Genomic DNA, 22,732 nt, shown 5'->3' on the forward strand with positions numbered 1-22,732 from the left:
GGAAAGCTATACGTTGAAAATGGGGGTTAGCTAAAATCCATTCTATAATAAGACCTTAAAGGTAAAAAACCCCAGTCGATACAGAAATCCAAGTTTATATATTTAGTATATTTACACATAGTAAAAAGCCTTTATATCGAAATGTTAAAAGTTCTCTCCATGTGGCAGGATTATAGATGATTTAATTATTTTTCCTTTTTTGTTTTCCTCATTTCCTATAATGAACATGTTATGATTTTATAATTGGCAATAAACAAAGTTAAAAACAAACAAACAGACGACAGAAAGGAAGAGGGAAGGACAGGCCCTCCCGGGCCCTGTTGGCTCCAACTCGCCTGCCGGCTCCTCCTCCCACTGCATTCGTACGGCCTGGCCTCCTTCACCTTACCTGGAGGCGTGAGAAGGGAGGAAAGCGGCCCCTGGACCTTCCTGACGTGGAGCCAGCTGAGTATGGCGCTCCCTGCCTGTGGATGTCGCCCTTTGCCAAGTCAGGGGAGAGTCTCCTCGTTCATTCCTCTTTGGGGGCATTCGGGATTTCTCCGGAAATCACAGTAGCCCCCAAGGCCATACTTACCCACGGACAGCTGAACGTGTGGATCTGAACAGGATGGGATCTGCCCTCTCCTGCCAGTGCTGTGGTGGCAGCAAAGGAAAAGCCAGGAACCAGTTTCCTTCCAGTAAGAATTATTTTTAATGGTTTAAAAATGAGTCTGTACAAAACCAGCACCACCATTTGGTGCTTCCATCCACTGCGGGGTCCCAAGGTTCTCTTCCAACACTATCTCTTTGGCCAATTGTGCCTGAAACCCCTGCAGAGACAGCATGAAAACAAGTTACTTCTTTCAGTTTGACGGATGTTTGTTCTCAGCTGATTCATAAAATGCTGCGCGCACTAATGCTGCAGAACTGAGGGAGAATAGCTTGTTTGGCATCCTGGAGAATGGAGCAGGGCAGCAACTCCCCCCTGCTCCCCCCCCCCCCCCCCCCCCCTCCGCCGTGTGTGGGCTGGGGCAGTGCTCTGAGGCCCAACAGGGTTGGCTGAGCTGACCAAGATCTAAAGGCAGGTTCCTCCTTCATCACGCACACCCTAGGGCAGAGGTGGGGAACGTCCGGTCCACAGGCCACACGAAATCATTTGGTCTGGCCTTGCCAAGGCATTAGGGGCGAGTTAATTAAATGTCTGACTAAATACAAGCTAATTTTTAAATTGATGATTTGTATGGCCCTCGAAGGATGTACAAATATCCAAATGGCCCTCGGCAGAGAAGCGGTTCCCCACCCTGCCCTGCGTCCTTTGATCTCAGGGCTGCTCTAAGGATTAGGACGTAAATACTCAACATCTGGGGGTGTGTGTGTTGTTTTCATGCCTCTGAAACAGGCTCATCTAGGGAAACTTCAAGCCCGTTTGCTCTGAGGTGACTGGGAAACTGGTAACGGGTGGAGAGAGCTGAGGACTGGCATGTGGGCCCTGGGACGGCTGAGACTGACCCGTGGCCTCCCACGATCACTTCCCCTCTGCCCATCGCCGTTTTCCCAGACTCAGAGGAGGGACGTGGTCCTGAGAGGCTGAGCATCCTCCCGTCCAGCCCTCTGAGCTCACTACATACCTGTCTGACTTTCCAGTCGGAAAGGACATGCTTTTGTTTCCCATGGACTGTTTAAGTTTTTTGGCTGCAGGACATTTCTGAAACAGTAAGAAGCACAAAGACAAGATGAGCTATTAAAGGAACTGGGGGGCTCCTCCCGGGCCTCATGCTCCACATGCCAAACTCTCAGCCCCATTTGGCTCTGCCTGGCACCAACACTCACACGGGCAAATACAGGCTTGTGCCGGCACCAGGAGTGCTTCTGGCCTGCAGCTGTCATTCCCATGGTAGCAAACACAGAAAAACACCTTTAAAACCATACACCAGCCTTTATAGTCTCTTAAAAAAGAAATCTTTTTTTTTAACTGCTGGAATCACTGGTGTGTATTGTCTGTGCCTGGGAAGAAATGAGGTGAGGGGAAAGATATGCAAGAGGTTCCTGGATGGACCTGTCTTCCCAGCCATAGAAGCGGTAAAAAAATAAGCACCCCACACTCGCTAGAAATCCCAAGTGTATTTCTTACCTTGCCAGACGGGGTCTGCTTATTTGGATCAAACTGGGAAGAAGGTTTGGGTTTGCTGCTTCCTGAAAGGTAAGAGTGATCATGTGAGTGAGTTCACACACACGACAGGCTCACTGCTGGGCTGGGCGCTATCACTGGAAGTGTTAGCTGTCAGTTGCTACCCTTTATGACAGTGGTTGTAAACCTTTCTAATGCCGCGGCCCTTTAATACAGTTCCTCATGTTGTGGTGACCCCAATTTCATGGTTACAAATTGAACATAATGAAAGCATAGTGATTAATCACAAAAACAATATGTAATTATATATGTGTTTCCCGATGGTCTTGGGTGGCCCCTGTGAAAGGGTTGTTCGACCCCCAAAGGGTCACGGCCCCCAGGCTGAGAACCGCTGCTCTGTGAGGAGGGACTGTGGCTGATGTAAATTCATGCCGGGCCCTCAGGAGCGAAGGGCAGCGGCCGGCCACGCGCTCACAGGCCTGTCCTCAGGGGCCAGGCGGGTGCTAAAGCACCGGCCACTTTACCTCAAGGAGACCCGCTCGGGTCTGTGTGCGGGATGGTGCCAGTGTCCGTAACTTGGGCCGAGGCGACCACCCTGCCCAGCCTTCTCGCTCTCCAAAGGGACACAGTGGCAAGGAGGCTGATGGTCAGGAATGCCACCTGCAGCCTGCACAGTAGATGGGCTCTCACAGGCTAAGGCACCAACCAGAGCTTCGCATCATGGGCATCGGGTTTTTCCCACAAACAAGATCTTTATTGCGTGTGTGTCTGTGAGAAACTGTTTTTGGACACAAGCTGCGGTGAGGAAGGGCGCAGACACTCAGAATGGATGCCTTCTTGCTAAACCACTCCAGCGGCCGGTGATGGGTTTCTCCCCGTCACTGCTGTTTCTCTGCACTGCTCTCCTAAGTCTGGGCGGTGCATGTCTTGGGCAGGGCTGTTTGTGACTGAGTCCCGCTTTCTTTACTCTACAGCTGCCCTTCCTCTGACCTGGACAGACACCCAACAGAGTAGCAGATCTGGCCTCACCAGCAAAAGCCTTGAAGTCCGACTTGCTGTAGTCATAAGGGGTAAAATCTTTTTCTGGTGCATCTGGGTCTTTTGGCTTCTTGGAAACTTTGAGTCGTTTCTTCTCCTGTTTCTGTTCTGTGGTCCCTGGGTCACTTGCTGCTCGCTCTCTCTTCATGGCGGCGTTTTCTAGCTGTAGGTCGAACACATCCACAGGGGGGAAGATGGAGGTACATGAGGAGGCAACCCCGCGGCCTCTGCTGTGAGCACACTCCTAGGGCTTCGGGTGCCTACCAAGCGGTGAGACTGAGCAGTGACGGTGAGAGGGGTGTGGGCACGAGAGTCTGAGCAGAGACAACACGGGCCATTTAAGAAAGGCCAGGGCCAAGCCTCCCGGGCACTCTGAGGTGAGGAGGAGTATTTACGGGGGCAGAGAACACTGCTGGCTTCAGTTCCTGCCTACGGCTGGCCGGGTGGGATGGCCTATCTATTCAAGCCAGTGGAAGAAACCACCCCAGAGGCATTACAAATAAACTTTTTTGAGGGGACAAGAGGCAGGCACTACTTGCAAGCCAAAATGAACTGGAAGGACAAGAGCATTTAATTCGCAGCAGAGGCAAGTCCTCCTGATATTTGAGGAAAATCCTGACAGTGACCAGGGGCACAAAGACCCAGCAGAAAAGCCAGCACGTACGGCCGCCTGCAGCCGGACAGACACGGCCTGCTCCGCCGCCGCCTGGTACTCCTCGGTGGCCTGGTTCCGGGCAGCTGCAAGAGAGAGAACTGTCTATGGAGCTGCTGACTCAGGCCAGGGCGCCATCCCCACCTGCCTGCCCCGTCCACGGGTCACCAGTGGGGGGCACCCTCCCTGCTGCTCAGCCTCTGCAGGGGGCCATGGTTCTCACTCCGACAGGGTGATGACCACCCCGCCCCGGTCCTCTCCCAAGAACCCACACCCAACACCACGGCCTACTTGACATCTCTGAGGACGCCAATAGGACTCTCAACCACAGCATGTCAAGGACCACAACCAAAACCTCTTCGGCATCAAACGGGCTCCCTCCTCTCGATGGAGACCCCACCTTTCTGGCTGCTCAGGACAAAACCCTCTTGCACTCACAGCGCCTTCCTTTCCCTCACCCCCCACATCCGACTCATCACCAAGTGCTGTCGGCTCTACCACAGGAACCTCCATTCTGACAACTTCCACCCCCTCCTCTGCCGCCATCCTCCCAGCCAGCACCCCCTCACCTGGATGACCGCCACGTCTCCTCACTGGGCTCCCGCCCCCGCCCTCTACCCTCTGGTCCCTACACAGCAGCCAGAGCGCCCTTTCCAAAGCATAGTCAGCTCTTGGCATGCCTCTGCTCCCAGCCCTCCGAGGCCGCCCAGCTCACCTGGAGTGCTATGTCCTCACCCCCTGCCTCTCTGCCGAGTCCCCTCCACCTCACCACCCGGCACCTCCTACCTCTCTCTCTGCGTAATGCCTACTGCCATCTGACAGAACATACACTGAGGGGCTTATTGTCCACTGTCCCAGTAGAAGGCACGCTCCATGCGGCAGCGGCGGGGTCTGTCCTGCTCACTGCTGTGTCTGGCACTTTGTCGAATGACTGAGTAACAGAATGATGCACCGGGGCTACTCTAACAAACACCTGAGTGGCTGAGTTTACAAGGAAGTGAATGCTACCTGTTTGCTCAGCTGCCTTCTTCTTGGCAGTTTCTTTAGATTCTTTTTGTACCTGTACCTGGCTTGCCAGCTTCCAACGGTTGCTGATCTATAATGAAAACAGAACAAAAAAACTCCAAAACTCAGTCACCTAGGAATGCTTTATTTTTTTAATGAGGCGATGCAGGGCATGCTAGCCTAGTCACTACACACATTCTAAGTCATAAATTCCAAATCTGATGACACAAAAAATAAAATCTCATGCTGGCTTTATTTATAATACTTATTAAGAAGGACAAGGTACAACTGTTCCAGGCACTGGGCCAGATGCTTTCATATCATCATTCAATCCCTTCCACAATCCTGGGAACAACAGGCTCAGAGAAGCTAAGTAACCTGTCCGAAGGGACACACACGGTTAGTAAATGGGGAGCTGGAACTCAGGCAGGACTTCTGCAAGCCTGCGTGCTCCTCTGTGACAGCACATTTACCTGTGGCCTCAGAGCACATCTAGGTGGTGGGAGATGTAAGCACAGTAAGGGATGGATGGTTGTGGAGTGTGCCACACCCAGTGGGGGAAAGAGGAGAGAAGGCAAAACCTCCGCCTGACTCCCCATTTCTAAAAACAACAAGCTAACAACCAGCGACAGGGCTGAGGCCCATCAGGGTTTTGGCCTGATTCTCGGGCGGTGCTGGTGAGCAGAGGGAGCCAGGCCACCCATCTGATCAGAGCAGGCACTTCCTGCAGGGAGGAAGAAGGCTTTTAACAATTAACACGCTGGCTCCCAGGAACATCTCATGGGGATCCAGGGAAGGTGTTTTCTTATTCTTATTCATAATGCTGTTAAAAACAAACCAAACAATATAAAACAGAGTGTTTTAAAATTTAAGCTGTCACCTTTAAGAGCCTTAAATTAATATTCACACATAAAAATGCATAAAGCTGTACATTTAATATCTATGCACTTTACTACATAGAAATTAAACCTCAATTTAAAAAAGGCACAAAAAAATAAAAACAAGCCAAAACCCTCCCCCAAAGACCTGTTTCTTAAAGGGTTTTCCCAAAAGCTCCTGAGAACCAGATTAAAGGCCTGGCCCTCTCTCTGGAGAAACGCTTGTATAAGAAGGGTTTTCACATTCATTTTCAGGGGGTTTGCAGTTGGGTTTGTTTAAAACAGAAACTTGGTTCTTATAATTAAGGAGTCTCCCTTTCTTAGAAAGTCAGTCTTAGAAAGGATGACAAATCCACTTACTTCATAGATTTTTGATGATGGGTCAAACTTTGCTGCCTGAGAAATGTGAGCATGGTGTTCTATCGAAGGCAGAAACTGGAGAAATGGAAACAATCACGTTAAATGCTGTGAAAAATGGAAGCTGGACCCAGGCTTCAGGGTACCCAGAGGGGATTTCTGGTCGGTTTCATCTCAGGAGGCCTCCGCTCCAAGCGTCAACATGGCCTTAGTTCACTGGTACTCAAATGAGGTATTCCTGCTGGCTTCGTGTCAGGAGACCTCGACTCCCCACCAGGACACTGGGGACAGCCCACCCCCTGCACCCTCTCTTCCTTTCCAGACCGACACATCCTGCACCTGTATCACTTACCATCCTGAATGGGTTTTCAAAGGACTCCATTATGTTCTGGGCTTTCTTCTGCGCGACTGTTAATGGAGCCTTTCCATGTTCTTCAGCACTCGGTTCCTGCAGGAACAGACAGAAAACAGTCACTTACAACCGGAATCATTCTGTGACATTAAGATGGAAGCAAGAGAATAGCAATGGCTAATGTCTGCGAGCCCCTCCCACGTATGAGCCACTACACTAGCCTGTGACAGCACACTGTGGAGCGTCTAACATAGTCAGTAAAGCACTGTGCCTACAACCTGTGAGGGAGGCGGTGCTTTCCTCACCACCTTCCAGATGAGGAAACTGAGGCTTGGGGAGGTGAGTCTTCCAGAGCCTCAGAGCTAACAGGCAGGACAGGGGTGGGAACCCAGGTCTGTCTGCTCTAGAACTTCAGATCGTAACCCGACACTTACCTGAGACTTATAATTATACACCTTTATGAGTAATCAATGACATTAGGCAGCAGATTGCTGCTTCCAAGTGTGTTCATAAAACGTGTGCGAACCTGTTGCTTACTCTGTAGTTAGTCCCTGCCACTCAAAGCACAGGGAGAGCACAGCCTCCTTCAGCCCGAGTGGGCACCTCCATGTTCCCACAGCCCACAGGGCACGCTCACATTGTGGGCTGCCTCGTCACCTTGACGGTTCATTAACTCTGTGGTCAGCTAAAGCTTCCAGACTTCTTTCCTCATGAATTACTGAAGCAAGACCTGATCTAAATGTTATGTCATCAAGTGAACAGAAAGCCAGCTCCCAGGCAGTACGCTCTGCGGGCAGCATTTCCCCTCCTGGCTTTGGCCCAGCATTCCAGTGTGACGGCATGGCTGTGAACTGGGACCCTGAAACCCGCTGAACCAGCAGCCTTTTGTCATCTGAACATATGTTAAGCTTAATATGTATCTCTATTTAAGTAGCCTGTACTATGCTTCTCTTTCTTGGCTCTTTCTTTTTAGAAATTAAGTTTCTCTTCTACCACATCAGCTGCCTGCAGTATTTAGTCTTAGCCTCTTATCCCTGGTTATTCCAGGGATCACCCATCCTGACCAACAAATGCACCTTGAACCTCCTTTTGCAAAGAACCTGTAGTCAAGTCCCTGGCAGAAACAAGAGCCTGCTGGGCAGGACAGATTGGGATAAGCTGTCACAACCCAACGTACATTCCAGGAGCACGGCCTGGCCCGGGTTGGCCATGCTGTCTGCAGACTGAACAGTCACTACTACCGTTACTCAGCCTCTTTCTGGAACGGGAAACGAACTTCACCCCACTTACTGGTGCTGCGTACCCCGCTCCTCACTATGTCTAAGGAGCCTCAGTGTAGGAAAGCGTGTCAAAGTTTTCTCTCTCTCCCACACACCCGGGTGGGCTGGTACTGGTCAGGGAGGTCCGCGCTGGACACTCTGCCGTTCATCAGAGCTCCCTCCTCCCTCCCGGGAATCGGGTGGCAGAGTGGAAACAGTCCTGCTGGGCATCACTGGCCCACGCCCTCTCATCTCCCAGGCAGCAGTGGGCATCAAGAGGCCAATCCTTCCTCGCGACTTTCTTCACACAGAGCTCACTCACGGAGAATCCTCTACCCACCTCTCACGGACCCCCTGTCCAGAGAGCAAACCACCTCATGATCTGCCTCCATGCCTATCCCCACTGCTCCTGGGTCTTAGTTTTGGCATTAATTTCAGAGGTGGAAGCAACCCTCTGGGCATAAGAACCCAGGGCGTTTCTGTGGGTCTGCATCACCTCGCTGGCAGTGCTGTGTGACTCACGTTGAATAATGTGATGACAGCGGTAGCGATAAGGCATTTGGAGTCCAGCGGGGCCTTGTCCTCTCTTCCGGCAGGGAAGAGGCTGGCCTGTTTCTGCACTGGCACAGGCCCTGGAGGGACAGAGGCAGCAGGGTCAGAGCCTATGGGGTTGTGTACCCGCTTCCCAGCCTCTCCAGACTCCAGAGCCCTCGACCTTACCGTTGGCTGGGGTGACAGGATAGCCATCTGAAGGGGCGTGGGAGCAGTCGTGAGGTCCAAAGAGAACGTTCTCCAACCTCTGCATCAAAAAGAAACCAACAGGTGCAATGAAACGCCTGCCAGCACGCAGGCCTCCCGCCAGTGCGAGGCGCCGGCCTGGCAGATGGTTATTTTGCAGTGGCTTGGACCACTATCTTCCCAGGGGACGAGATAGCAGACATGTCACTGTACCTCAGGATTGGGCAGTGGTCCACTCTTCTTCACTCCAGCCGCTACTTCAGACTACACAGGAGAAACAGAGAGAATTAGGAAAGCTGCTGAACTCGATGCCACATACATTTGTTCCTCGGCAGACTGTGTCCCTTCACTAGACTGTGTTTTTCAAAAGCTGAGATTGCCTGCAGCCCTTCATCCATCCCAGTGCCTGGCACTGTCATTGCTGAGTGCTCCGCCATGATCTGTAGGATGAAGGTATAGGGCCCTTTATCATGACCAGGCACAGTGTAGGTTTCCAAAGAGCCTGAGAAAATTCTTCTCTAGTCACCAGGCTCCTCTCTTTACGTGGACGAACTGTGGAGCTGAGACATTTTAACATGAAGACTGCAAGTGTGTTTATCTTCAGGGTCTCCTTTTCACCTCCAGGGAGCTGATTCTAAGTCTTCCTGAATCAATAATCTTCCAAAAACTTACAAACAACTGACTTAGCACATATTGATAATGCTACTGAGGCAACACGTTAAAAACTGTCCCAACACAACACACATCAAACATGCAAACCTACTTGACCGTGTATCACCTCACAGAAGCACACACACTGCACCGCACCTGAGCAGCACACGCACACACAGCAGCTCTTTCGGAGCCCCCATTCTCCTAGCGTCCTCGTCCCCTGGGCTTCATGTTTGGAGTGAGCCATCTTTGACGCCACTTCCATCATCTCCCAATCCACCTGCCACTCAGAGTGCACCTCGGCAGGACTTAGCGCGGTGCTCAGAGGAACACAGCTGTTTCACCATCAGCTTTTCTTCTGACGGTGCTTCTTGCACCTGCCCTCTCCTTTCCATTTCTGTGACCACCACCCTCCTCAGGGCACCACCTCTCACATCTGAGCTCCCTCACCAGAGAGCCTCCTCCATTTCATTCATGAGGCTAACTGCCTCCGAATAGGTAACCAGCCCAGTCACTAGATCAGCCGTGGGCAAACTACGGCCCCCGGGCCGGGTCCGGCCTGTTTGAAATGAATAAAACTAAAAAAAAAAGACCGTACCCTTTTATGTAATGATGTTTACTTTGAATTTATATTAGTTCACACCAACACTCCATCCATGCTTTGGTTCCGGCCCTCCGGTCCAGTTTAAGAACCCACTGTGGCCCTCGAGTCAAAAAGTTTGCCCACCCCTGCACTAGACATTAGTTGTTCGGCATCAGAAATAAGGCCCCTAGAAGGATACGCGTTAGCTATGACTATCATAAAGAAGACACTCGCACTGGGTTTCATAAGCCCTGTTATTCCCTTGCTTTTTAGAGTGGAGAGATCTTTTATGTAGGAGACTACAAGGAGCAAGGCGCTGACAGACAGAACAGGCTGTGGACTGGGGAACCTTCTGCAGAAAGGCTTCTTACCTTGAGCAGGGGCATGTCCCGAGCTTGCTGGATTAAAAGATGCATCTCGTTGATTTGCTGCCGTACGAGAGGGGGTACAGGGTTGCAGCAAGCTATGATGCCCTGAGGTTCCCTGAAGACAAGAACACATGCAACTCACTACTTAGGAAGACAGCTCTCAAAGGCTTCCGGACAAGAGCAATGATCAGGTAGGGCCAGGGCGCTAAGGCAGAGGGAGACTAAGAAAACAGTGATGGCAGGGCAGCGGGGCTAGCCGCTTCCCACACTCTGCAGCACCAGCTTGGCACAGGTCCTCACACAGCCTGCGCCTGCTCTCCGGGAAAGCAGAGAGAAGGACCACAGCCCTGTTGATCTGCAGTTCCACAACGGGATGAACAGAAGATTATGGATTTAGATTCTGTGCTTATACTTCAATTAGCATCATAAGACATTTAAAGTCACGAGATGCCTTAGTCTGGAGAGAATCCCTTGAAAGGGGATGCCGATGCCACAGGCTCAGAGGCTTCCACAGGACTCAACATACGGCATAACCACTGAAACGTTCCAGTTCAGGAGTTTCAGTTCCTGAATGGCAGCCCGAGGGCAGAAGCTCTATATTCCTGGACTTGAGCACTTCCTTCAAGGCCAATCTCTGAGTCAGCCTTGAGGGACTACATCACAGAAGCTTGCTTTTGAAGGACCACATTTCTCTGCTGAGAAAGTGGGAACATGTTCATCGGTTCTCAGACTCACTTAGGCAGCTCTTCGGCTATCTTTAGCATCATGTGGTTTGGCAGGACGTATCTGGAACAAAACACACAATGGGCGGATTACATTAAGTTCAGCCAGCAAGTTCCAGTAAATGCTATAACCCAGGGGAAAATGTAACCAGCTTTCATGGCAAAAGGAGAAAAAGTCCATTATTTCCTTGTTACCAGATCTGCTCAGTCTACGAGAAATGTTAAAAGAATCCCTAGTCCCTTACCCGTAACTTTCATCTTCCCTCCGAGCGGTCTTGTCCCTCCAGGCAAACAGCAGCTGGAAGGCTGTCAGCTGCTGCGTGTTGAGGTGCTTCTTTTGCTTCCTATATAGTTCAAGGTAGGACTCATCCGTGAAGATAGGTTTGATGAATTTCTGCAAAATGTTACAGGATATTCATGACCAAAATTGTGCCCTGGTGGTGAAAGCCTGGGGTGGGGGCGGCGGGGTGGGGCAGCTAGGGGTCACTCGGGGGGAAAAAAGGGGACATATTTAATATTTTCAACAATAAAGATTTAAAAAAAATTGTGCCCTGGGCTCTTCAAACGTTTGGCTCTCATCATAAACGTAAAGAGCAAGGAAAGACCTGGGACCTCATCAGGAAGGAAGAAAGTCCGGGTTTGTGTGCGGGTGGCTTTACCTTGAGGCAGATATCCCTGCTGCGCTGCCACACCACCTGCAACTGGACGGGCTGGCCGTTGCCTCGCTCCCACAGTTCCAACCGCATTTTATCATAGATGTAAAGCAAGTAATGGGTGTCATCTCGGGCGTAGTTGAGCATTTCCTCGGGCAGAGGCCTAGAACAGCGACAGAGGACGCTTTCACTAACTTCCCTCAGCAGCCGCACTTCAGTGTGTCTACTCTGTAGGCGCTGACTCGCTTGGCCCCCCTTGCTGTCAAAGATTCTTTCACAGCTGACGGCAGGCCACTGTTTCACAGCCGGGTAGAAAGGGCGGCAAGACAATGATGTGGAAATAAGGACTTTGTCACCTGAGTTTGAGTCTTAGCTCCAGATATCTGAGCTTGGATGTCACCTAAGCTCTCTGAGCTCACTTTCCAGACCTATAAAATGGAAAGGCCCCTCGCAGCTACGGTGAGGATCACACAGGACAACATCCCTACAGTTCTTAGCTTGGTGGGTGGCACATGGCAAGGGTTAACTAGCAGGGAGTGGCTTTTAGATTTTGTCAATTTTCACCTTCTATTCAGACTTTAGATTCTCTTTATAAATTCTGACATGCAGAATTGGAGAAAAGTTTAGTGGCTTCTTCATACAACAGCCCTGCAAACTTATGGAGAAAGCTAGTCGTCTGAAAAGGATCAAGTTGAGCAAGAATTCCAAAAAATGTGGCAGGACGCCATCACAACCCTATCCTATAGTAAACACTTATTATTGTAAGGATAACTTTATTTTTTAAAATTTCACTTATTGATTTATTATTATTTTTAAATTGATTTTAGAGAGGAAGGAAGAAACATCGATTTGTTGTTTCACTTATGCATGCATACACTGGCTGATTCTTGCATGTAACCTGACCTGGGATTGAACCCAAAACCTTGGCCTATCGGGATAATGCTCTAACCAGCTGAGCAACCTAGCCAGGCTCAACCACGTGCCTTAGAACTGTCATGCCTATGGGAGATCATCTCACACACATATACAGCCATCCCACTAGGGAGATGTGTTTCAAATGAGATGTCATGACGAATGCTGACATGGCACATCTCTTTCAACCACCTTCCATGGAGCACAGTGTACCACAGCCCTCCACAACTCCACAACTCCAGTTTCACTTATGCCAATGGAAACAGCTCAGCTCAAGCCTCAAACAGTGTTATAGGCTGAACACAGGTCTCCATGGATGAGGTTAATGACCACCCACTTTCTTCTGCACCCATATCTCCTTGTCAGGAGCAAACTGACCGTATTCTCCAATCAGCCAGCTGGTACTGCTTGTTTGATTCCACATTGCAGTAGTGTTTCAGCAGATGGTCGAGTGAATGCCTGCCCAGGTTAAGAAGGCGCGCTGCCTGATGGGTATCAAACATGTTCACGACGTACAGCCCGAAGTCCTTCTGCAGCCATTCTATGTCTGAATCAGCACCATGGAAGACCTGCAAACAAGACCAGAGCCATGCAGCACCTGCGTGAAGGCCCCTGTGCTCTCAAGTGAACTCTGCCTCCAGGTTATCAGAACACTGGAATTAGAAGCCAGAAGGAAGATTAAGATGGGTTGCGTTCTCAATGCTTCTTTTAATTTGGGCCCCAGCCTTCTACACTCCTAATTGCACACTCTTAAAAGTGTGCTAACAGCCAATGATTCTAAAGAAGCGGCTCTGCTTGCTTCAAGGGTAGTCATTAAGTTCAAACAATCTTGATGGCACAGGCTCATTGCCGTAGTCATTAAAATGATTTAACATTTTTCTGGGTGGTAATGAGCTAAGTCTTAGCTGTTCTAACAAAAGTTCAGAAACAAAAGCAGTTTAGTGTGTGGTACCCTAGTGCAGGAAATTACAACGATTTCTCTCAATGTTATTGGGCCTATGTTGAAATAATAAAACAGTAAACTGAAAAGCACTTAAGTCTTGCGCTTACAGGCAGGACTGAAAAAGGCTGGCTGACCTTGACAATAGCTGGGTCTGTGAGGCTCTCGTTGAGAATGTACATGTCACTTCGCAGCTCCAGGGTGTCCACAATGAAGTCTTCGGTCCGGGTGGAAATCTGCATGAGGCAGGTCAGCCCCAGGAAGCTCCTGTAAGAATGGTGCTAAACACGCGGAAAGAAGGAAGAACAGGAAAAACGGATTTTACTAGGCGTCCCAATACTGATTTTGAACAGTTATGAAACAAGTTGTAGGATTAATTACTTTTTACCAAAGCACAGATTTAAATTAGTATTAATTTTATATTTCTCAAGATGAACTCACAGAAAATGTAAAAATTTCACTCCAAGTCATTTACAAGTTACCTCCAAGTCTATGGCAAATTCTTGACATTTCAGGAGCTTCTCGTTGAGTTCCACTAGTTCATCCAGGGAAGATACAAAATGGCAGGGTGTCTCTCCCACAGGCCTATATAACTGCGTCACAAAAGTCCAGGCAGAAAAGGAGAGGAATGTTAAGAATCATCCTTCACTAAAGTGCACAATGAATTAAGAGTTCAATAAATGATACAAAGTCATAACCTACTATTTTACAGATATTTAGGGAAAGTCAAAATCATATCAGCTAATCTCGCTGTTTGGTTCTTCCTGGGCTACTCAGATACCAACCAGCCATAAAGTAAGTTGGGGGCTAACCTGGGGTTGTGGCTTTTGAAGGACTGAATCCGGTGGAGTGAAGTGATCTAGTTCGTATTGATAAGGGTGTGCAAACCTGAGTAAATAAAACAAACAAAAAATCTTTTTTTACTAATTCCATTTTTACTCCAATTTGTAAAAACAAATGAAAAAAAAGACCATCGTGAAAATATTTTCTCTATATAAAAAGCATCATTATTTCTCCTTTTAAAACATGTTTTTAATTGTTTTTTAGAGAGAGAGGAAAGGAGAGTGAGCAAGGAGAGAGAGATAGAAACATCAATCAGTTGCCTCCTGCCTGCCCCCTACTGGGGACTGAACCCACAACCCGGGAATGCACCCTGACCGGGAAAGGAATCAGAGACTTCTTGGCTCATAGGTCGATGCTCAACCACTGAGTCACACTGGCTGGGCAAAAGCACCATTATTTCAATGATAATTGAAGTGCATAAGAAAAAAATTCAGATGATACTCGCTTGTCCTTAAAGTAGGACAATTAAATCTATTATAAAGATCTGAGCACTTATTTGCAAAGGACTGTATGGTCGGTGTTATGGATGATACAAAAATGTGAAGTATCTAATTCCTTGTGGTTTGGAATAACAAAGCTGTGAAGTGAGAGAGGGTGGGGAAAATATGGTTGTGCATCAAATGATGTCTTTTTTCTGTTCCTCCATCATCTATTGTATGAAAATCCCGAATCTCTGGGCTCCTTGAGGGCAGGGCCGCCTTCATTACCTTTGTTTCTTTAGCATTAACCTGTGGCCTCACAATGGACAGCTGGGGCTGAAGGAGTGCTCAGACAGCCTGGCTATGTGAGAAAAAGACCAACACTAACACCGTTTTCATCACCTCTTTCTTTATTCTGAGGACGAAGTCCTTTTGTCTGTTTTAAGCAGAGGGCTTCCAGAATGCTTATTCTGCCAGTGAAAAATGCCTTTTCCTTAATTCATTAGTGAACCTTAGCTTACTGTTTTCCCCCACCTAACAAGAAAAGCGGAACGGTATAGAGAAAGAACAATTTAAGAAAACTTGGGTTCAAGTTCTGTGCAAAGTCAGCATCTCTAACTCTGTTTTCACATCCTTACAATGGCGAGGGGAGCACTGCCACCTCTTAGGACTGCACGGAAGGCCACAGAGGACGGTGCTGTGCAGGCCCTCCGCAAACACAAACAGGAGATAAGGTGAAAAATTCTCTGTGCTCATTTAGACATTTTACAAAAGTAAAGCGAGTGAAAATGTGGCCCAAAAATACATCTGACATAAGAAAATGTGGTACAGAAGTGCAATGTACAGATGAAACCTGCATTTTATTAACCAGTGTCTCCCCAATAAGTTCAATCAAACACAACAATGCAAACGTGGCATGAAGCTCAGAGAGGCAAACACTCACGTGTCCTGCTCCGCTTGCTGCGCTCTCTGCTGATGGATGAAATCTGCCAGGGCAGCGGGGACATCCAAGTCCTCAGGGCGGTCCTGTGGGCACGCCCGCCTTTCTCTGGAGAGTGCTGGGGACCAAGCAGTGGCAAGCACATCACAAAGGGGCAGACACATTGACATCCTGTCTGGTGTGGAGGGTTACTGGCTCCCTTTGAGGAAAGGACGGTGGGAGGGAGACCTTTTCCCTTTATTAGGTTTGTTAGGCAGAGTGTGCACTACTTACCCTGAGGGAGGGGTTTCTGGGCATTGGGCTTGATGAAGATTTTAGGACGAAATGGAGTGTTGGAATTGTCAATCTTCTCTCGGAATTTAAGCTGAGGTCGGATGATGTTTTTCGCATGAAGCAGCCGGAAAGTTTCAGATTTTGTTTTTTTGCTATATTCTCCTGCCTATGATCAACGAATACAAGACTTTATAACACAGCAACTCAATGAATTAGAAGAATAAATTCCAACTTATGCCTTCCAAGAGTCATTCATTTAAGAATGTGTGGGGGGAAAAAGTATGTGTGTGTGACACTGGAGGGGGTGGTGTGCAAAGTAAAGAAGAGAGTGGAATAAAGGTATATCTGTTTATGAGAATGAGTTAGGCAGTGGTCACTTCTGCATCCAACAAATTATTATTATTTTTTAAATATATTTTATTGATTTTTTACAGAGAGGAAGGGAGAGGGATAGAGAGTTAGAAACATCGACGAGAGAGAAACATCGATCAGCTGCCTCCTGCACACACCCCCAACTGGGGATGTGCCCGCAACCAAGGTACATGCCCTTGACGGGAATCGAACCTGGGACCCTTGAGTCCGCAGGCCGACGCTCTATCCACTGAGCCAAACCGGTCAGGGCTGCATCCAACAAATTAGAACAAAAATGCAAACCAGAATGGGCCAAAGCTGACATTAGGTGCTGTAGGGAATGTGAGAGAAGCCTCACCTTACGGTTCCAGCTGGATACGATTGTTTTGGGGACCTGTAGTCCTGTGGGGAGGACAGGCTGTTGATTCTTATTCACACCTGATGCTTCATCCAGTAAAATACCCTAAGAGTAGAAGAGATATTAGCTCAGTATCTTCTTTTCAAGGTTAACAGAGTTAATTATCTAAAAGTTTAAGAACTATATTCAGATAATATACACATATAAGAGCAATTAAAGCATTCTCTGCTCAAAGACAGGGCAGAAATCAGCCACTCCCCACCCTTGTTCAACTCTCTTTACAGTTCTGAATTGGGCTGAAACTTCAAACCTGATTTAATAGTGACGTGGCCCACCAAAATAATTAAAAAGACCCTAGACTGCAACTATTAAACACAGAAGGTCAGTATTTGCAATGAGGATGAAGAGTGTCCTGACCTACTTTGTACTATAGAAGCAGATGCGGAGTATTAGCTGGGGCACCACTAATAGAAGTGCACCCAGGTGACCGATGGTAGCATGGCAGGACATGAAATCAGAAGATACGAGAAACCATGGAAATACCTGTGGGCACTCAGGCTATGGAAGAGAGGATTTCAGAGGACAGGAGAGTCTGATTTAAATATCTGCAGCACCTTCACAGGGCTAGATTTGTTTTGGATAATCTCTGTGTGTTTCTGTAAATAATATTCTGCTGTAGAGTTCTGTGTAAAGGCGGTAAGCTAGATCAAACGATCCACATACCCTTCCAATCATGTGAGTCAGAGTGTTTAGCAGATTGTGAATAACAGTAAAAACAGACCAAGTTTTGGTTGGGCTTTGCATCCAGAGACCTCTTCTCTTACAATACAAACAAGATTTGCAAATCTGGAAAGTAGGTTTATAAGAAGGCACTTTAAAAATAGGGTTCCACTGGGCAGTGAAATTTTAAGTGATATACTTGAAAACAATTGCGATATTTTTTTGGGATGGGGTGGGGGGGAGCCAACTATAAGACAAAAGAAATGTTATAGGCAAGAAGTGCTAAACTTTCTTTTCATTTCCTAAGGTGCTTGTTTTTTTTTCATTTTCTGATAATACAAAAGCTCTTCATTTGTTAGTTATCTTAAGAGTAAGGTGCAATACTCACCACTCTTTCCAGAATAACATCATTGGTATCAACTAGTAAATCAAACTTGTCCTCCAACTCAGTCACTTTACTTCGATCCTTAATGTTGCTTCGACATCCATGGTACTGCATTACCTTGCTCATGCTAAGGACAAGAAAACCAAGATTAGTTTGTATACTTTTATTCATTTCTTTACAAACTTGGAGAAAGCTTGAAAGGCTTGGCTCAGACTATTTCTAATACTTTATGATTGAACTAATAAAACTTGCACTCTTATTAAAAACATTGTGTGGCCCTGGCCAGTGTGGCTCAGTTGGTTGGGCATCGTCCAATGCACTGAAAGGTTGCTGGTTCGATTCCTGGTCAGGGCACATGCCCAGGTTGTGGGCTTAATCCCGTGTAGGGGCCATGGAGGAGGCAGCTGATTGAATTCTGCTCTCACATAGATGTTTCTTTCTCTCCCTTCCTAAAAATAAAACAAAAACAACATTGTGTAGCCTTGGGAAATTCGCTATATCTCGCTAAGACTCACCTGCTAATTGAAGGGGTAGAAGAAATTACCTCAAAGCTGCCTTTGAATTCTAAAAAATGTATAATACAATGTAAATAATGTATTCTGCAGTCGTCGTTTCAACATAAAATCTAAAACATTTTCTAAATCTGTCATGCAACAGCTAGACCAGTGTTTGTGTACTGTCTGTCCTAAAACCTTATCAGAAAGCTAAATCTCGTGACTCTGCAACTTGTGTGAAAGGATCTTGAATCCAGGCTTCCAAGTCCTATATAAAATAAAAATCCAGTGTTTCATTTTTACACTTCATAGCTTTTTATAACACAGGAAATTATGGTAAATAAAACCCACACACATTTCAGAAAACTATATTCATTTCTTTAAACATAAAAAACAACAACTGTATTTAGTACTTACCATTGAAGCAACCTGTCTCCCTGTGTTTCACAAAATACCTGGAAGCCAGGAAAACTTCGGTAAAAATCATACTCATCGCCAAACTGTGGTAGGCCCCCAGATGCCTTGGTGACGGCCACTACTGACCCAAGAGCAAACTGCCAAAAACCAGAAAAACAAGCATGTTTTAAACATCTACTATACATGACACATTGTGCTAGAGCAGGGGTGGGAAACTTTCTCCTGCCAAGGGCCTTTTGGGTACGTATAACATCATCCGCGGGCCACACGAAATGACCAACTTAAAAATTAACCTGCTCTATTTGGTTAAACATTTAATTAACTCTCTATTAATGCCTTGGCAGGGCCAGACCAAATGATTCCGCGGGCCTTATAGTGCCTGCAAGCTGGACGTTCCCCACCTGTGCTAGATGAGGAAGACATACAATCTCACAAATATTCATTTGTTGTCGATTTTACCCCAGGCTCTCAGGATACAATGGTGAGCACAAAGCCAGGTTCTGGAGCTTACATTCTTGGAAGAGTGGGGAATAAAAGAACAAATCTACATATATATATGCCTAATATGCAAAGTGTCCCCTCGGGAGTTTGACCAACCGGGAGTTCCATCATTCGCTATGATGTGCGCTGACCACCAGGGGGCGGCACAGAACGAAGGAAGGCCCCAGCTGGTGGCCGGCAGCCGCTAGGGACTCTACCCATGCACAAATTTCGTGCACTGGGCCTCTAGTACATATATAATATGCTAGTATTCAAAACGGCCTGGGTTTGAATCTTGACTCTGCTACCTACTAACTGCGATCTTAAGTTATTTCATTTATTTGGACCTTAGTTTCCTCCTTTGAAAAAGAGGCATCACAAAAGTGCCTACCCCATAAGCTGTTGAGAGGATTACAAAAACTCATTAAAATCACTTAGGATCATTACCATTACTACTCAAACTCAGATCCATGAGTTATGTTTTTTTAAAAATATATTTTATTGATTTTTTACCGAGAGGTAGGGAGAGGGATAGCGAGTTAGAAACATTGATGAGAGAGAAACATCGATCAGCTGCCTCCTGCACACCCCCTACTGGGGATGTGCCCGCAACCAAGGTACATGCCCTTGACTGGAATCGAACCTGGGACCCTTGAGTCCGCAGGCCGACGCTCTATCCACTGAGCCAAACCGGTTAGGGCCATGAGTTTTTTACAGGAATTTAATTTTGTGTTTTCATTTGGGCAGGCATTTAAAACCAGTATAAGCACAGTCTAAAACTTTTGGATGACCAATTGATAACGGCTACTGCCCACAACTGGACTTCCGTTTATGGTTCAGTTTGTGCCAACCAGTCCTCTATTTTAATTGTGTGATAACGAGAGGAGAAACCTGACATTGCTATCATAGATAATGCAAATGACTTCACTGTGAGTTGTGAAATAGATGTTTCCCAAGAAAGAAAAGAGAACCCTAGCTGGTTTGGCTCAGTGGATAGAGCATCGACCTGTGGACTGAAGGGTCCTGGGTTGGATTCCGGTCAAGGGCACACGCCCGGGTTGTGGGCTCGATTCCCCAGTAAAGGGCGTTCAGGAGGCGGCTGATCCATGATTCTCTCTCATCATTGATGTTTCCATCTCCCTCTCCCTCTCCCTTCCTCTCTAAAATCAATAAAAATATATTTTTTAAAAAAGAGGAAGGAAGTGGGAGCTGGGCTTATGGTGGGGCACGCGGCTGCTCAGCTGGTGAGCATGAACGCCCCCAATCAGGACCATGGCTAGAGAGAGGTCCAGAAACTTATTCAAAGCCAAATAACTGAGTTAATCATAGCTTCTGCTAATAATAAAGTGGACATAACGTAGGTGGAATTGTGGGGAATTTGTAGGGCTAACTTACACATTGTTTTAGCTCCATTTTGTAAGAGCTATGCACGAGGCGTTTAAGCCTAGTTTTTTTATGTCGGCTCCTAGCTGAGCAGCACTGCACAAATGATGTAAATGAACCCTCTCCGTGTTCCTTCCATAAGGCAGTGGTCCAGGTCCCATGGTCCCCAGAGAGGAAGGCTCGGGGGCCACTGTAACAGGTGACAGTCAGCCCAGGCTTGGGGACTGTGTAGGACTGGAGCCCAGGGGAGGGAGAGGTGCCATCCCCGGGCAGGAGGGGCGCCGGCCGGTGTGGGGAACATCAGGCAGCCGAGCCCTCCGCAGAGTTGGGCGGGTGGCTCCGGCGGGGGCGGGGCGAGGTCCCGAGGGCTGGGACATCGGGGTGACAGGAAGCCCTCACCCCTGTGGGGAGGGCTCTCCTGGGAGAACGAGGGTTCCGGGAAGCGGGGCGACCCTCGGTGGCCCGCGTGAGACCCCATCCCCGGCAGGTTTAGGGAGGGACTGTGCCCGGCGCCCGGCTCCGCGGAGGTGCGCGCGGCGGGAGGGCGGCCGCCGAGAGGGCCCAGGCCTACCCCCGACCGGCCGCGGCGGCTCCCGTGCTCCCCCGCCCCCTGCCCGAGGCCCCGCGGACTCACCTTCACGAAACTGTCTGCGTCCGGAAATCCCGGCAGCACCATCTCTTCCTCGGACTTGGCCGCACTCGACGGGGCTGGGGCCTTAGGCTCCGCGGGACTGGGAGGCGCCATGTTTAATGCCTGCGCGGCTCTTCTCGCGAGAGTGACTCGGCCGACGCGACCTGGCGCACCGCGCATGTGCAAAGGGGCCGGTGTTGGAGCGTGTGCGTTGGGGTTGTCATCCCTGCCGTGCTCTCTCCACGAAGTGAACTTTACATTTTTCTCTACCCTCATATTTTATCATCCCCACAACCCAGTGATTGAGCGTGAGACCCGCAGGACCCAATTATCCTCATATTTATTGTTTTTTTATCCTCACCCGAGGATTTTCCCATTGCTCTCTAGAGAGTGAAAGGGAGGGTGGGACAGGGAGAGAGAGAAACATCGATGTGAGACAGACACATGGATTGGTCGCCTCCCACATGTGCCCGTATTGGGTCCCGGGATGGAACCTGCAACCCAGGTATGGGCCCTTGACCAGGGATCCAACCCTCAGTGGACACAACCACTGAGCAAGCCAGCCAGGGCGATCCTCATATTTAAAGCCAGCTCCTTCCAAGAGCTGGTTCATGCCCCCATCACCCCTTCACGCTCTGGATCTTGGCTCCTGCAGTTCCCTCCTCTCTGCATCAGCTGCTTCCTGGTTACTGGTTCATTCTAACAGCCTACTCCTCTGCTGGCATCTCTCTGGACAAAAGAGGCAAAACAAAAAACAACACTCTGCCCCACTCTTGGGGTCCAGCCCCAACAGGTCCAGGGGTTCCCAAAGGTGTGGACAGTCCGCGTAGAAGGAATGACACAGAGACAGCGTTCAATTGATCAGCAGTCTAGCCAGGTTCTCTAGCCAGGTTCTCCAGCCAGGTGTTCTAGCCAGGTTCTTTATTTTCCTGTTACATCTGTATTTATACCATTTGATTTTAATCCTATCCATTCTATTCCAAAGGTTAGGATGTTTGTTATCTCCATTCCAAGGTCACTACTCTACTGTTCCGTTAAGCTACAAGGAAGTAACTGAAGGAGATTATCCTAAGTAAAGATTATGTAGTTTAAGCATGATTGTTCATAGTTAAGGTGATTAACTACCTGTCTGGCACTTAGTTAAGGGGTTTTACTGATTTATTCCCTTCCTTAGTCCTGTTAATCCCTAACTCCAGGGAAAAATCCCCACCTGGAGAAACAACCTTTCTCGGGGAGGTGACCTTGGTTCAAACACATGGCGCTAAGCGGGGGAGCAAACATATTAAGAACAGTATGCCATATACGCCAGGTCCCTTGAAACATATGCTGTGCAGATGTTTCTTCCCTGTAGGGACTGTGTCAAGCAGCAAGGGTGGACCGGCTTCCGGCACCCCACACCTCCTTCCAGTCACTGTCTCATTTCTCCTGCTCCTGTAGGCAAAGCACTGGACAGGGCATCTATCTATATGCTACCCCCAATGCCTCCAACTCCTCCAGTCACATGTTCCGCCCCATCTATCCTTCGGGAGCCACTGGCCTAGGCACAGTGGGAGCCCAGAGCATTTGCCAAGTGGGGGAGCTCTTGTTTTGAGGGAGGCACTATGAGGACCTCAGGAGATAGATTTGGGAAGCTCTGTGAGTGTATCCGCTTTCCAAGGCTAGGGCTGGGACACCCTTAATACAATTCATTTGGCCTAGTGAGTGTTCATTAAATGTTAGCTGTAACCATTATTCAGAATATCCTATTAACAGGATACTTGTTTTTCACTGTCCTCCCCCACCCCTTCCCCCCAGTGTGTACCCTGGCAGGACAAAGGCCTAGT

The 22,732-nt window shown here is 48.3% G+C and overlaps 1 protein-coding gene across 4 annotated transcripts; it reads right to left on the minus strand.

Moving 5' to 3' along the window:
- Positions 1–672: 672 nt before the first annotated feature.
- Positions 673–21,049, minus strand: EXOSC10 (exosome component 10). Of its 4 annotated transcripts, XM_036350426.1 has the most exons (25): positions 20,913–21,023; positions 18,416–18,552; positions 17,508–17,631; positions 16,400–16,504; positions 15,691–15,856; positions 15,421–15,535; positions 14,028–14,103; positions 13,698–13,808; positions 13,353–13,496; positions 12,654–12,844; positions 11,370–11,526; positions 10,956–11,104; positions 10,724–10,774; positions 9,992–10,103; positions 8,600–8,650; positions 8,369–8,447; positions 8,171–8,280; positions 6,390–6,485; positions 6,041–6,115; positions 4,806–4,893; positions 3,810–3,883; positions 3,137–3,308; positions 2,111–2,172; positions 1,608–1,684; positions 673–809 (listed from the first exon to the last, which is right to left on the minus strand). In XM_036350426.1, exons 1-25 carry the CDS (start codon positions 21,021–21,023, stop codon positions 779–781), a joined length of 2,664 nt encoding a protein of 887 aa, XP_036206319.1. In that variant the 3' UTR covers positions 673–778. The 4 variants fall into 4 exon arrangements, with proteins under 4 accessions (XP_036206319.1, XP_036206318.1, XP_036206320.1 ...); XM_036350425.1 differs by lacking the exon at positions 1,608–1,684 and having other exon boundaries at positions 20,913–21,049; XM_036350427.1 differs by lacking the exons at positions 673–809; positions 1,608–1,684; positions 2,111–2,172; positions 3,810–3,883 and having other exon boundaries at positions 3,142–3,308.
- Between the last annotated feature and the right edge of the window lie 1,683 nt (positions 21,050–22,732).

Source organism: Myotis myotis, unplaced genomic scaffold (genome assembly GCF_014108235.1).
Source record: "Myotis myotis isolate mMyoMyo1 unplaced genomic scaffold, mMyoMyo1.p scaffold_m19_p_2, whole genome shotgun sequence".
In the NCBI taxonomy this organism is placed as follows: Eukaryota; Metazoa; Chordata; class Mammalia; order Chiroptera; family Vespertilionidae; genus Myotis; species Myotis myotis.

Coding starts and splice junctions, on each gene's coding strand:
- EXOSC10 (XM_036350425.1), bottom strand. CDS start 21,023: ATGGCGCCTCCCAGTCCCGCGGAGCCTAAGGCCCCAGCCCCGTCGAGT. Junction 18,553..20,912: donor ACGCAGACAGTTTCGTGAAG/GTGAGTCCGCGG, acceptor GGTTTTTGGCAG/TTTGCTCTTGGGTCAGTAGT. Junction 10,775..10,955: donor AGGGAAGATGAAAGTTACGG/GTAAGGGACTAG, acceptor GTTTTGTTCCAG/ATACGTCCTGCCAAACCACA.